The 16,475-nt window shown below is 34.9% G+C and overlaps 1 protein-coding gene across 4 annotated transcripts in view; it reads right to left on the bottom strand.

Moving 5' to 3' along the window:
* Positions 1–16,475, bottom strand: part of HERC4 (HECT and RLD domain containing E3 ubiquitin protein ligase 4) — a 140,426-nt gene that overhangs the window by 58,553 nt on the left and 65,398 nt on the right. For all 4 annotated transcript variants that reach the window (XR_007513508.1, XM_049855993.1, XM_049855994.1 and 1 more), the window contains 6 exons: positions 10,887–10,963; positions 10,483–10,607; positions 9,599–9,658; positions 9,378–9,489; positions 8,680–8,869; positions 7,161–7,333 (listed from right to left, as the gene is read on the bottom strand). Coding sequence is in view for 3 of the 4 variants with exons in the window: in XM_049855993.1 (XP_049711950.1) it covers positions 7,161–7,333; positions 8,680–8,869; positions 9,378–9,489; positions 9,599–9,658; positions 10,483–10,607; positions 10,887–10,963 (737 nt within the window). In the remaining variant the exon portion in view is untranslated. The remainder of the gene's footprint in view (positions 1–7,160; positions 7,334–8,679; positions 8,870–9,377; positions 9,490–9,598; positions 9,659–10,482; positions 10,608–10,886; positions 10,964–16,475) is intronic.

Here is a 16,475-nt window from a genome sequence, read left to right as displayed (position 1 = left end):
TCCAAGGAGCAGCTGGTGGATTCAAACTGCCGACCTTTTGGTTAACAGCCACACTCTTAACACTATGCCACCAGGGCTCCATGCTTCTAAGAGCACTTTAAAATGACTGGTCTATATGATATATTTTTAGTGAGACACATGGGAATGTGTGGTAAAAAGAATGGTTCATACATACATGTAATATCGCAACTATAAAGAATAATGTGGAGTCTATGAAATATAACATGGATAAATCTGTAGGATATTATGCTGAGCAAAATAAGTCAATCACAAAAGGATAAATATTGTATGGTCCCACTATTATAAAAAGCCAAGAATAGATATACACACAGAAAGCTACCAGGGTTGGGAGGGAGAGGGAGGTGGAATCACTTTCTAGATAAAAGACGCTTGTTATTCTTGGTAATGGGAAAGGCAATGCCAAATATGGGTGAGGTTGGCACAACTTGACCAAGGTAAACAAAGACACTGAGAAGTACATAAGAAAAAGGGACAATTTCACTGATTGCTGTAACATATACAGTTTTGGAACACTAACAACAACGAAAAATATATGTGTGATTACATAGGTAGATACGTACGCATGTATGTGTATAGGAAGGCATATGCAAGAAAATGCACATGTGCATATAGGTATATCTGTAGGTATATATGTATATACATGTTTGTGTGTGCAGCATATATATAAATACATATATAAAACAAAGCACATGGAGGCGGCACAGTTATGAAGGCTTCCTAGACATAACCAAACAACTTGCAGGATTATTTCACTGGGTGAAAAAACTTAGGACCACAGTCTCGAGGCCAACTGAGTCAACTGGCATAACATAGTTTATAATGTTCTACATCCTAGTTTGGTGAGTAGTGTCTGGCGTCTTAAAAGCTTGCTAACAGCCACCTATGATACAACTATTGGTCTCCACTCATATGGAGCAAAAGAAATCAAAGGCCCAAAAAGAAAGTAGTCCACAGGACTGACAGCCCACACAAACCATACAAAATTCTAAACTGAGACCAGAAGAGCTAGATGGTGTCCAGCTACCACTACCAGCCATTCTGGCCAGCGACACAATAGAAGGTCCCAGACAGAATGGGAGAAAAATGTAGACAAAATTTAAGTTTCTAAAAAAAAAAGCTAATCTTCTGGACCAATAGAGACTAAAGGAAATCCCAATACTATCACCCTAAGATACCCTCTGAACTTGAAACTGAAACTATCTCTGGAGGTCACCTTTCATTCGAATCATACATTGCCTTACAAAATAAACAATATCACCCGTGAATAATGTGCTCCCTTAAACAATCCACTATATGAGATCAAATGGTCAACACTGACCCAAAAGCAAAGATGAGAAGGCAAGGAGGGAAAGAAAGCTAGATGAATGGAAACAGAATGGAAATAATGAGAATACTGACACATTGTGAAAATTGTAACCAATATCAGAACAATTTGTATAACAATTTGTACAACAATTGTTAAATTGTTAATTTGCTATGTAAACTTTTACCTAAAACTCACTAAAATATTATTTTTCAAATGGTATATAATATCCATGCTTTTCAGACTTTTGCTCTGAAGTAGCTCTAATGGAAAAGGAGGGTAAAGACATACATAACACCACTATTCTCCCACTTCCCTCCACGCTGGGGAACGGGTCTCTAGCACGCATGTCTAGATGGGAAAGTAAAATTTTCACTAAAGTGCAGATTTTACTTTAAAATTCACTCAAATTTTATGCTCCAATAAAATATTAATAGCTATCATTATGAAACAGTAAGTATACTTCATGTACATTATCTCATTTAATCTTTAAAACAACTCTATGAAATAGGTACTATTATTATCCTCATATGAGAATGAGTATACTAAGGCTTAGAGTTCAAGAAACTTAACCAAGGTCACACAGCTAACAGAGCCGGAAACCTAACTCAGACCTAACACACATGAACTCTTAACTTACTAAATGACTCTCAAATTTTATTCCTTAATATATCTTCACATACGTGTGTATGTATGTTTATGTATTTAGCATATAAAAACACATACATATATTTTCTTTTTATGAAAATGTTTAAAATTATTTGCCATCAACTACAACCAATGCTTGATCCTGTGGCCTACTCTTAGAGGTACAAATAATTCAGTTAAGACACACACATTTCATAATACTGTTTTCATTTTCAAAGTTGACACTTTTAATCTCTCTCTTCATTGACAAAGGCACTTTGAGAGCTCCTTTTTCATTGTTTTGCGCAATTTATATCTTTGACCAGGGCACTCATTTGGGAGAAGCTGATCAGAGTAAAACTGCTATTCCTGGCTTTCAAACAGAACAAAGATTCCTAGATTATATACCAAATCCAAACTGTTGCTGCCCAGTTGATTTCAACTCATAGCCACCCTATAGGATAGTGCAGAACTGCCCTATGGGGTTTCCAAAGAGCTGCTGGTGTATTCGAACTGCTGACCTTTTGGTTAGCAGCTGAGTTCTTAACTACTACACTATCAAAAAAAAACGAAAACCAAACAACCCATTTCCGTTGTGTCAACGGCAACTCACAGCTACCCTATAGGACAGAGCAAAACTGCCCCAAAGGGATTCCAAAAAGCACCTGGTGGATTCAAACTGCTGATCTTTTGGTTAGCAGCTGAATTTTTTTTTTTTTTACACCACCAGGGTTTCCACAACCAGGGCTCCTAAACCAAATCCACTGCTGTTGAGTCTATTCCAACTCATAGCAACCCTATAGGACAGAGTTTATATATGGAAATCTAAACCTTAATCTTAGAACAGAGGTCAGCAAACTACAGCCTGTGGGCCAAATCCTGCCCGTGGGCTGTTTTTGTAAATAAAGTTTTACTGGAACACAGCCCCACCCATTCATTTACATATTGTTCAGGGAAGGGTTGAGAGCTGAGCAGCTCCAGCAGAAACCATATGGCCCTCAATGCATAAAACATTTACTATCTGGTTCTTGACAGAAAGTTTGCCAACCTCTACAGTACTGTCTTTAGTACTGTGCTTTAATCAAGTAAAATCACTAGCCAAACTCCTCCTACTAAAAAAGAAAACACACACGATAATTATATATTAAAAAAAAAACCACAACAGCTTTTCTCCTTCCAATATTTACATTTATAAATGTATACACTAACTTTCAATCCCACTGAGCTCCAAATTTAATGACTCTCACAGAAACTGATTCGCGTCCCATTGACCTTCAATATATATTTTTATTCCAGATTATAAAAGGCAAAAAGGGTGCAGTTTCCTTTTCCAATAGCAACCACTATTTATGGTTTATATAATATATCCTACAAATATACAGAGAGTCTGATATGATACATAAGTTTTGAAAAGAAATGCTCCACTAGAATAAAAATTAATGATTCAGAAACCAGGTTTGGTTCAGAAATAAAAGATAAATTTCAGCCAAACTTAACCTTGGAGGGAGGAGGGGATTATGGCTAAGAGTAAATTAGCTATAATGCTTTAATAACTATAGAAAAAAACATAAGTTAACACTATTTTAAAAATAGGGATATTAGAAACCGAAGAGAACACTGAGTCAAAAGACCTGCACACAAATTTGCATATACAATCAAGAGTTTAAAAAATATAAAATCTATTTGTATGGAACATAAAATTAACAAAACCTTTTTTTCCAGGAAGCCTTCCTTAATCCTTCTCTGTTATGTGTTTGCACAGCAGCCTATGTTTTAGCTGATCTAGCACTTACCATTGCTGTATCATAGATGCTCATTTATTTGTATGCACACGACCCTTCGATATTAAAAGCTCATCAAGGGCAGAAATCACACCTTTTGCTTATCACTGCATCCCTAATGTCTTATACAATGATAAACACATAGGAGGCACTCAGTAAATATTTGCAAAATGAATTAAAAAGAAGAAATTACGTGGTAGAAGTGCAATACAACCTATACATTCAGTATTATTGCCTAAAATGTATAAAATAAAGCCTATGTATGTGTGATCACAACACTTTTATTTCACATTTTAACTAATTTAGTATTCTGGCTTATAAACTTCAGTTCAAGAGTGCCATATGGTGAGTATATATGCATGTCTTACCTGTTTGGTTTATTTAAGGATTCTTTGCCAAAAAAAAAAAAAAAAAAATTTATTTTTTTAAATCACGAGTTAAGAAGATCAGCATATAGACAGCAATTACACTAGACAGACCCAGGTAAGTCTTTTCTTTTGGCATACTGGTATCTCTAAACAGACTGTGTAGACACTCAGAAACTACTGAATAACCCAATTACTTGCCAGTACTCATTTAACTGAAAATAATACATCCATTCCTGACAGCAGGTACCCAAGTATCTTTTCTTATGCCATTTACAGCACTGGAAATGACTTTTAATTGCAAAGTTTTCCAAAGGACATGACATAAGGGAGGAATAATTACATTCATATATCCTGAAATGACTAGGAAACACACAGTCCTGTTCTCTAGTTCCCAATCCTGCTCCAGGGTTAGGTCAAGAAGGAAACTGTTTTAGGAAACTTCCCCTAATTCTTAACCATGGAGCAGAAAGAAGGAATATATAGTTGTCTGACATAAGCTGCCTTTGAAAAAAATAAGTTTCTGATAAGTAACTTTCTCTAAAGATGAAAATGAATCATTGATAGTTAATATTCACAGGTATCTATTTATGGAAAAAGTTTTCTACAAAGTAAAGAGTAGAAGAAAGATAAATGACAGCCCGAAGGACTCCCAGGAAGAGATGCCTAAGAAATTGGTGTGTGATCATACCATTTTTGAGGATGTAACAATTTGAAACAAGAATCCAGTTTCCTCATAACCCAAATAAATCAGATTAAAAGTGATGTTTTCCCATCCAAATGGTGGTGGTGGTGATAATGAAATCACTGCCTTAATAAATATATATTAAAACTTAAAAATTTTAAGTGTTTTCACAAATACTGAATAATCTGAGCAGTACCTCAATCCTGGGAAACTATCAAGTCAGGTATTTTTATCCTTATTTTATAGATAATTCTTCGTTTGCATATATGATAAAGATAAAGTCTTGTTCAAAAGCACATTGACAGAAGCAGCCCAGACAGAGTTTTGATTCCTCATCCAGGGCCTTTAACACAATCCAATGCTATTTACAATTATGGAAGGATGAACCTCTGGGCCTAAGGGCATAAAATAAGAGCAAACTCCCTTTTGGAAGTAAATGTGGATTTCAACTCTGCTACTTACTGGTTTATGATCTTTGACATATTCATTTTCCCATCTATAAAAAGGGGTAACAATATAAACTGTACAGGGTTAAAAAGGTTAAATGGGTAATATATGTAAAGTGCTTACATGAATTAATGTACAATGGAGGCTATACATTAATCCTGGCTACTGCTGGCTTTCAATAAATGTTTGCTTATTTTCCCTCCCCCTTCAACTAGCAAAAAGTTAAGTATTCTTGTATCTAGGACTATGGAGATGGAAACCTATAGGGTTCGTCTTCAGTAGAGATGAAGACTTCTGAGCTGTGCAGACAACTTAAGTTACTTGCTGAAATACCGTCTGTAGTTATGCATGGAAAAAGGTTCAATTTCCTTTCCTTTTACCTTCCCTTTTTCTGATAGTAAAAGGAAGACATTTTTAAAAGGGGGAAAGGTACTTTTTAAAAGGAAGAAAGATATACTGAAAGGAGAGATAAGCAAGTGAAGTAATTATCTGGGATAGGATCCCACTGAAAAACGGATGTGTCACTGAAGTAGCAGGAAGAGAGAGAAGAAACGGAAACAATCTAATTAATCTCTCAAATCCCAGGCAAAAGGAATACAGAAAGATAGAGACCCATCACATGAAATTAAAGTACCGTCTTAATAGCAGTTTACTGCAAAATCCAGTTAACCCTGAAATGCTGCAAGAAAGCCTTGTTTTGGAGAAAGGTAAATAACAACTTGTTTTCCTAAGAAATAAATGGTTATTATTTCTTCAGTTACAATGAGAAGAGAAATAATTTGCTCTAGGAGTCTTGGACAGACTAAATACAGAGAAGAAAAATAAGTTCAGTAGCTGAAAAAATAGCCAGGAGCTTCACTGTAAGAACAAAAAGGAAAATAAGTGATATATAAGGGTTCTTTCTTACAGCAGAGTATCTCCTTTATCCTCTCAACATTTACTAAACAAGAAGGATCTACAAACACTAAAGGAGGAGTTAACGAGACGAAGGTTCATGTGAATTTTTCAGTCACTCTAGAGGCTAAAAACATATGCATCTCCCTTAGGTCATGTCTCATGGACTCTGAAAGAGCATCTCAAGAATACCAAATGGCGTAACAGAGATATACCTCCCAGCTGTCAGGGATAACTCAAATCCATCTTTAACGAAACAGCTGAGACTCTACTTCTTCATGTAACTTTGAACTGTTACAAGTATAAAGGGTACTATTTCTTACACTAAAGGGCAGGGAAGAACAATAGGCAAATTAATGAATTATATATGTTTCCAATTTTAAGTTAGTCATTTGTTTCAAATGAAATGTTCTACTTTGATTGAGGCCATTAGTAAAAAAAAACCCTATTAGTACCCAATAACAAAAGACCATGAGTTTAAATGTTCATAATAACAGCTAGGACCCAGTCTCCTTCATATGATACCAAAAAACCCAAACCTGTTGCCAGTGAGTCGGTTCCGACTCATAGCTGCCCTATAGGACAGAGTAGAACTGCCCCATAGGGTTTCCAAGGAGAGCTGGTGGATTCAAGCTGCTGACCTTTTGGTTAGCAGCTAAGCTCTTAACCACTGCTCCACCAGATGTTCCCTTCATATGATAATCACCTATAAATACAAAGGACATATTACTTAAACAAATTATGTTCTCCATAAAAAAAAGTAAGGAGAATTCTAATTCATTAGTATCCTATTGTTCTGCCCATCTACAGACAAGTCTATAGATACATGCCTAAAGAAGTCAAATGAGACCAAAGTTCCAACTACAGATATTACATCTTTTTAAAAAAAGTACCAGGTGATAAATTTTCCAAAATGCTATAGTATATATATTTTTATGCCAATCTAAAACTATAATATATTAATGTTAAAAGGAACAATTATCAATCTGTTAGTAGCAATGTGGAAAGACGAAAATAAAGTTAACTATTGAACCTACCCTGTGTAATATCTCTAAAACTTTTAACGCAGTATGAAGAAAACTGTTGAAAATTCTTCTTTCAGAAGGGGGAATGCCGATCTTGTAGAGTTTCAAAAGATGTACCACAACTTCCTTAAAAAGTTCTACTATCTTGAAGAATAGTGGAGGTTCAAGTACTGACCACCAGTTTTCTGTTATTAAAGGGTGAACATGCAAATAAATAAAATAAAATAAAAAATCACAATTTTCAAAATCACATCGACTTTTCTTCTAAAGCAGTGATTTTTAACCACTGGAAAATCCTAGAAGATGCACATAGTATTTTGTTTAACATTTCCAAAGCTTATAAAGCCCCCTCCAAGTTAAAGAATACTAGTCCTAAAAGCTCAAAAAAAAAAAAATTGAAAGGCCTATTGAATTTACATTCTCAGGACTTAAATTAACAATTCACCACTATACTTAATATTAAAACAAGTTATAAAAAAGTATTTTGTGTATTAGAATTTTAATATTTAAACAAAACATACTTGAAATTATATTGCTCTAATATTTAAGGATCTTTCCAAGTTTTATCTCTAGAGTTCACCTAACAAAGTTGAAATACTGAGAAGTACCATCTTTAAAAATCAAACATAGAGGCTGAGCACTCTAAAGCATAACATGTATGCCCGTCCCCATATTCGCTACTTGTACTTACTAGCACTACTAAATAACATCACAATCGTATGAAATGGGTAGAAAGAATATAAAAACATCTGACGGCAGGGAAGCAACCCTCTTTTGTGAGTTTCTGCTTTACTTTATTACTGGCTAATTCCCTCAGATTCCTGGATTCTACCCCTTGCCTGTTGTTTCCTCCGCTTACCCTCAGCCTAAAACTTCTTGTCCTGATTTTATTACTTCTATGTACCTCAGCTCCATGTATCTGGAAACTACTACTAGGAAGGAAAGCACTGGGTTAAATGTAGCAAGCAAACTATAAAGACCAGGAGACAGAGCTGAAATCCATACAAGTAGAAAAATCAAGGTAAGAAAAATTTACACCAAAAACACAGAGCAGATAGAGACAGAACTGCAAGATAGCTGAGCAGCAAAATCTCTTCTCCATGCAGAGAAATAAAATCAAACATTAGCAAGTGAAGAAGACACAAGGCGAAGGTTTGACATCAGACTTCAAAAGGGATTTACTAGCCATGTTTGTTCAATTTTCATTGAACAACCTCCTTTACTTCTTTAATAGCAATATCATTCTGCAGGGGATGAAGGAGTGGAGTTCAGACAGCAGTTTCTATCTTCCCTGACACTGTCTCTGCCATTGTGTTTGATTAAAATCCTAAGATCTAACATGCTTTGCCTTCAACAACTGGCATCAAAGTAGTAGAATAAAGCAACAAAAGCAAAAATAGATCTATTTTTTCCTAAGACAATGTCAAATAAGCAGGGCAGCAAAATTTTTAATGGCAAAATAGTAAGAACTTTTGGCCACTTTCATTTAAAGAGAAAAGATTTCAAAAGAAAGTAATATTAAAATTCTTACCAAGTACTTTCAGTGGTGCCTTTTCTAGGTTCACAAGAGCTGTGCCAAAGGGAATTGCTATTGTTGTGAAATTGTTGGAATCACTCATCAGGGGACATTCTGGTAGAGTAAGATAAAACCTCAGTGCTTCAACATCAGGTAAGGAGCTAGTCAGCTTAGGAATTAGATTCTTTTCCAAACTAGCTGCCACCTATATTTTGACAAAAAGTAAAACCTACTTCATTTAAAGTGAATGCACTTTCGAACCAAAAAAGAAAGAAAATCTAAAGCAAACATGAAATAGTGAAGAAGAAAAAAGAAGATAATGTCTCACATTGAACATACTTGGAGCACGATGAAACTTAATGCCTGAGTGTGCTAAGGGAATGCAAAGAAGTCTTATGTGCAAATCTCAGTTTAAACTCTCTACACCTCTACAGCTATATAAACACTTAACCAACATGGCAATGTTAAGTAATTTAGGGTTTATGACAAATGTTTGGAAAAATTTATAGATATGTGACAGCTAAATTACAATTGCTTTAAAGCAAAACCTCATTATTCTAATTCTTATATTAGTATATTTAATAAAATCACACAAAATATATCATAATGAAGAATCTATGAAACCATAAAGTTAATTAGGCTATGAACATATAAAATAAAACAGAATGAAAAACTTATCAGCCTAATAATACAAACATATTTTAAAAGCAGACCTGCTGAGATATCTGAGGATGTCCAGGTTGTATGAGTCTGTGGAATAAAAGCCTAGCAGCCGTCATATCAACCCCTGAAAATCTGGCGCCTGTTCTATAGTGATCATCATTGCTTAAAAACAAAAACAAGAACATATGTATTTTAATTCAATTCCAAATTATTTCACTTATTTAACATAATAAATTTGAAACTTTCGGCATATAAAGGAATTGTTACTTACCTAACAGCTAAAAAACTTCCATTTAGGCAACCAGAGGAAGAAAATGTTCCATCTATCTCACTAAAAAGTTCAAAAATCCAAAAATCACAAAAAGCTTCTCTTTTTTAAATAGAAATTAAAACAAAAGTTTAATTTAATATTTAATGCTACAGAGCACTCCTCTGACATCCAATTAGACTAAATCAGAATTATATAAATTACTAAAAATTGATTAAATATCATTTGATAAGGTATTACCATTTATCCTAGACCTTCTCAAATATTACTTCCATCCTTCTAATTCATCAAAGTAATGCAGTATTCTTTTAAAAACTGTTACATATTTTAAAAAATTTTTTTACATAAACATGTACATTTAAGTTTTTAAATTCCACAAATGGAGAACCCAATCTGGATGTGAGCTTTTGAAGCCTGCTCTCTGTGCTAAAGATATAGCCTATCAAAGCCTCCTATAACAAATAGCAACCACTATCAAAAAACAAATCAACAAATAAAATCCTAAGTACTAAGTAAGTTACTCCATAAGCAAAATCAAAATCTTCCAGAAATAACACTCGAATCATCCAGGTGGTATAAAAGTTAAAAGATAGTGACCACTCTGAAGTCAGAAAGAATACATTTCAAACCCAGTCCTAAAGTGGCTATATTTAATGTTTTATCATTAAAGGTATCTTTATGTGTATGGAAGATGTAAAAATTATATAAACTTAAATGAGGTCTTTAAAAATATCTACTATGGAAATTTTAGACATTTAAACTTTTGTATATAAACCAGTTAACAAGTGATATTTAAATGAAAAACCCCAAGTTAAAGTTGTTCTATATTTTGGGGAGCCCAGGAGTTGTGTTCATGTATGTTTGTGAAGGTAAAATGTTTTCCTTACTTGGCTATCTCCACAGGAAACCTTCCAGGGGGGTAGCTCAGCCATTTTTGAACTAGAGCTTCATTTATAGTCCAGATCTGCTTTGAAGGATCAGGATATCTAAAGTCATCTGGTGGTCCACAGTTCTAAATTTTAAAATAAGCAGTATTAGTCAAAAAGGAAAGAAGACATTATAAATAACTTAAAACCAGGCACAGTCCCATGTATTTTTTTAAAATGGAATATGAAACTACTAAACCACTGAAAACAGAAAATATGCTATTTTGCAGATCTCAGAAAAAAGATTTTTTTAAAAGCAATTATTTGTAACACATAAAGAATAGTATGTATGTCTCAAAAAATGGATTTTAAAATTCTTCAAAATTATTTGAGACTAGCAAGAATTTATATGACCATATTATTACCTGGGGACTAGAGTAATGTGAAAAGCTTTGATCTCCACCTGAGAAAATTCTTTTTACACAGAAATAGTCTTCATAATCTGTTTAAATAAATAAATAAATAAATAAAGCGCAAGATTTAGATCACATTTTTCAAAGCATCAAATAAGCTTTTTTAAAAAAATTTTATTTTGTTTTTGTTGTTGAGAATATACACAGCAAAACATACACCAATTCAACCGTTTCTACATGTACAATTCAGTGACACTGATTACATTCTGAGTTGTGCCACCATTCTAACCCTCATTTTCTGAGTTGTTCCTCCCCTGTTAACATAAACTCACTGCCCTCTAAGGTTCCTATGTTATCTTTCAAGTTGCTGTTGTCACTTTGATCCCATATAGTTCTTAAAACAGCATTATGCTCAAGGCAGACATTTTTTACTATGTAAGCTGTTTGGTTTTAAGAAGACATCAGGGAATATTTTTGGTTTAAGGTTTAAAGATTATCTCAGGGCCATAGTTTCAGGGGTTCATATAGCCCTCAGGGCTCCAGAAAGTCTGAAGTCCATGAGAATTTGATATTCAGTTCTGCGTTTTCTCCATTTTCATCAGGACTCTTTCTATAGAATCTTTGACCTAAATGTTTAGTAGCTGGGCACCATCTAGTTCTGGTCTCATGGCAAAGGAGGCAGTTCTTCATAGAGGCAATTCGCCTCCTCCTATTCCTGACTCTCCTTCTTCCTCTGTTGCTCCAGGCAGAGAACAATTGTGCCTTGGATGGCTCAGATATGCTTTTTTTTTTTTTTATTAACTTTTATTAAGCTTCAAGTGAACGTTTACAAATCCAATCAGTCTATAACATATAAGTTTACATACATCTTACTCCGTACTCCCACTTGCTCTCCCCCTATTGAGTCAACCCTTTCAGTCTCTCCTTTCGTGACAATTTTGCCAGCTTCCCTCTCTCTCTATCCTCCCATCCCCCCTCCAGACAAGAGTTGCCAACACAATCTCAAGTGTCCACCTGATATAATTAGCTCACTCTTCATCAGCCTCTCTCAGATATGCTTTTTGATTTTCCCTGAATCATCTAGCTTCAGCAGACTTCTCATCCATGGGGAGGAGACTGACCAAATGTTGTACATTAAATAATCTCACAAGCATAAACTGCATTTGGTTAAGTTTATAAGTTTTTCTTCTGCCCAGCACACAAAAAAATTGTACTTTCTGGTATGTTTCTATACTATCTGAATCTATTCAGCTTAAATGGAAGATGATATAAAAATGGTGTAAAAGCTTTAAAAGACAGCTCAGAAGAAAATAAAAGTTAAGAATATTCATTCTTAAAAAGAAAGATAAACAAGTAAATGTTACAACTTCTTGAGTAAATAGTTCATAAACGTAAAATTATTTTCTTTCAATATAGCTGTACAAAAGTAATACGATACACACAGCTTTTTTGTTGGCAGCTATTTGGCAATAAAAAAAATAAATCAAAACCCAAGAGAGTAAAAATTAATAAGCAAATTGAGTAGGAGCGAAGAATAAAATATTCAAGGCCTCTTCCCTATCCCTCTCTTTTGTACCACAACTGGAAAGAGTATTATCAAAAATGGCACTGAGCTGGTACTTAAAGGTTGTTGTGTGCCATTCAGTCAATTCTGGCTCATAGTGATCCTGTATGACAGAGTAGAACTGCCCCATAGGATTTCCTAGGCTGTAATCTTTATGGGAGCAGATCACCAGGTCTTTCCTCCCAAGGAGCAGTTGGTATGTTTAAACTGCCAACCTTTCAGTTAACAGCCAAATGCTTACCCACTTGCCATGAGGGCTCCTTATACCAAAACGTCAGAGGTCCATTTCATAACGTAAAGCTAGTTACTTTCAAATATAAACCATTTCTGTCATCTTGTTCCTGACTACCACCCTCAGTTGAGTAATTCTTCACTTTGTATTATTTGTAACCATGGTTACTACAGACCTATAAATTATTTTCAAGAATAATTTCAATATGATTATTCCCTAGCACAATGTTCTACTTGTAAGAATGCACAATAAATATCTGTTAATATGAATACAAAACATAAAATAATTTTTATCTACCTTAGAACATACTAATAACAAGGGCTTCAGACACCAAAACATTAATATGACCAAAATTTTCACAAGTTACACAAATGCCCTAAGGCCAAAAACAAATTTTAGGCACAGGTTTAAAAGGGTAAATCTAAAACATTAAATAAGTCAATCATCAGACTTAAAACCTTTTCTCTACATAATTTTAAAAAGTCTACATGAAACTGTTCACTTCCTTAAGATTCAGCAGGATTTTTTTTATTACTAAAATGTGATCTGCTCTGTATAAATAAGTTTCTAGAAGAGGGATGATTAATCTATAGGACACAGGCTGGTTTAGAGTGCTGTGAGTTGGACACTAAAAGTTATTTTCCTTAATTTCCTCATAATTATTACTCCAAAAAATCTGTGAAACACAGTAATTTGTCATGTAGAACTTCCTGCAGAACAAATTTTGCCCACTGTACCCCTGTGGCTTTTCTTAACACTGTGTTGGGTTTTCTAAATTTCCTGTAAACTGGTTGAACCTAGAGAAGCTTCAATTGGTTGGATTATTTTGCCAAAATTACTAGATAGTTGTGGGGAGGGGTGGGGGGAGGTACTCCTTTCTCAGGAAACATATGTCTGATTGTGTTCCTTTTTGTAATGTTAGCAACCATTGATGCTAAATGCTTAGACTATTTATTCACTGTGGATTGAAAAGTGGTGAAATGCTAGCATTTCTCCTTAATCTTTAAGTTGGAAAATCAATTTCCTCATATCTACTCCATGATAGGGTAGGGAAGGAAGGATGAATGCTTGATCCTTTCCATTTATTTAGTTACTGTTTTTCTTCTTTTCTTTTGGTGCCAAAACCCAGGAACGAACCACTTATTTTCTCATTGTTTGTCTCATCAAAATGTAGCAGCACTTTGGACATTCAAACTAGTAACCTAAATTTTATCTGCTGCAAAGATTTTTCCCAAGCAATTATTTGATTAATTCTATTCATGTTTTCACTTAGATTTAACTTCCTATTTAATCAAATTAACTTATTCTTTACAATGATTTTCATTACTTTTATGCTGAAAAAAGCTTTTTCCATTCCCAAGTAAAAGACGTATTTTCTAACAATCCTACGAATTTTTTACATTCAGCTCTTTATTTATATTTTATTTTAGTGTATATTGTGAGGTTAGGATCTAAACCGACTCCTCCCCCTCCAATTTTTGTGTGTTGAGTAATTCTTACCCTTTCTTTACAAATTAAAGAGTTGCCATGGCGTCAGTTCTGACTCACAGGACCCCATGTGTGTCAGAGCAGAAGTGGGCCCCGCGGAGGTCTCAACGGCTGGCTGTCAGGAAGTACAGCATCAGGCCTTTCTCCTGAGGTGCCAGTGAGAGACTCCAACGTCTCAGTTAGCAGCTAAGCCTGTTAACCGTCTGCACCACCCAGGATACCCTCTAAAGACTAGTGATGACTTTTTAAAAAAAGTTTATAAAAAAGGCCCTACCACTTCCAGCTATAACACACAACTCTAAATAATCTTGGCACTCTTTCTCTACGCCAAAAGTGTCTTGAAAGTCCTACCCAACGCACCTCCAAGCAATCATCACCAATTAACTAGAGAATGAACTCAAAATGAAACCTATAAGTAATCCCTATATAAGGATTTTTTTCCCCTTGGACTTCTCATTACACTACATTAACTTGAATATCTATTTGTACACCAATAATCTGATCTGTTATAATTTTATGATATATGTATAGTGTATTTTGTCATATCTAGGAGGATTAGCTCATTTTCTCCTTACTTTTCTTTACAAAATACACTACCAGGAAAAACTGTGAAGACTTTGAAATAAAAAAAAAAAAATCATTAAGTGTCTTAATTAGGACACCATTCAGGATTATCTTCATCTCTCACTGTCTTAGAGCTATTTATAATTTTGTAAATTGACTAAGGTTGTTTCTGACTCAAGCCATATTTTTTTTCAAGTGTCTCATACGCATGTGAAATTCACATAGTGAAAAAGGAGAAAAACTGATGTGCTCAAACCATGCTGTCGGTGCATGGACTGCCAAAAGCATGAACATATCAGTTTTCTTAGAACGAACCAGAATGCTCCTTAGAAGCAAGGATGGCAAGACTCTGGCTTGCTTACTTTGGACACATCACCAGAAAACACCACTTGCTAGAAAAGAACACCACTTTTGGCAAAGTAGAGGGCCAAAAAAAACAGCTCCAACAGTGGACTCAATCAAACCAATGATCATGAAGATGACCCAGGACGGGGCAATGTTTTGTTCTGTTACAAAGAAGGTTGCCATGAGTTTGAGCCAACTTAAGGGCAACTAATAACAACAACAAAATTGTAGATAACTTATAGCAATGCAATGACTCTTGCCCATAGACATTCTAATGAATTTTGTCTGGTGGAAAGGGAATATATTTCTCTTCCCTTGTGGAAAAGCCAGTTTTGTATCTATTTCTAAATTCATTTCAGCATTCCTTATTTGCCTATATAAGTATGGTTCTTTGATACTTCCTTTGAGCCAGGTGCGATATATTACTAGTCCCTCATTAATTAATGAATTATATAAAATCTTTGACATGTGTTCATTTGAAAATTTTAATGGAATTATGTTTACTTTAAAAAAAATTATCTTTTAAAGAGTTTTGGAGGTCCCACTGAGATACCCAATGGATTCACCTGCACTGTGGGAGAAATGAACCTTGTTGGGTAGTAAAGCCCATGTCCAGGATTAAGTCCCAGGGGATGAATCCAAAGTGGCAGCAGAAATTTGCTGACTCTTTGTTTCTCTAGCTTCTTCCTCTACTCTACTGATTTTGTGTTTTTCTTTGGTTTGTCTCTACCCAATAAGTTATTCCTCATTGTTAGCAACAATGATTAGAATTTAGTTATGGCAAACTCTAAGTGGATTAATAGATTATAAAGATTAACTATTCTTAACTGATAAAGGATAGAAAACATGGTTTGCTAAATCATTTTATGGGGGAAGGGGTCTATATTGAGATAAGCAGTCCCCAGATGGTGCAAACAGCTAACACATGTAGCTGCTAACTGAAAGGTGAAGTTTGAGTCCACTCAGAGTGCCTCGGAAGAAACACTTGGAGATTTACTTCCAAAAATTTAGCCACTGAAAATGCTATGGAGCACAGTTCTACTCTGACATACACAGAGTCACTATGAGTTGGGGGAATTGGTGGTTCAGTGTTAGAATTCTTGCCTTCCATACAGGAGACGTGGGTTCGATTTCAAGCCAATGCACTTCATGAGCAGCCACCACTCATCTGTCAATGGAAGCTTGCATGTTGCTATGATGCTGAACATGTTTCAGCAGAACTACCAGGCTAAGAAGAAATGCCTAGGGATCTACTTCTGAAAAATCAATCAATGAAAACCCTATGCACCATGGGCACAGGCAGATTATCCAACAGGCAAGGTAAGTACAGTGCTTACCTTGCTTACCAGATCATCTGTAGTGAAAAATTTCTTATTTTTTCACCACATCAAAGATTCTGCTTCTAGGT

Source organism: Elephas maximus, chromosome 16 (genome assembly GCF_024166365.1).
Source record: "Elephas maximus indicus isolate mEleMax1 chromosome 16, mEleMax1 primary haplotype, whole genome shotgun sequence".
Classification (NCBI taxonomy): domain Eukaryota; kingdom Metazoa; phylum Chordata; class Mammalia; order Proboscidea; family Elephantidae; genus Elephas; species Elephas maximus.
This window is presented reverse-complemented; position numbering and strand designations above follow the sequence as displayed.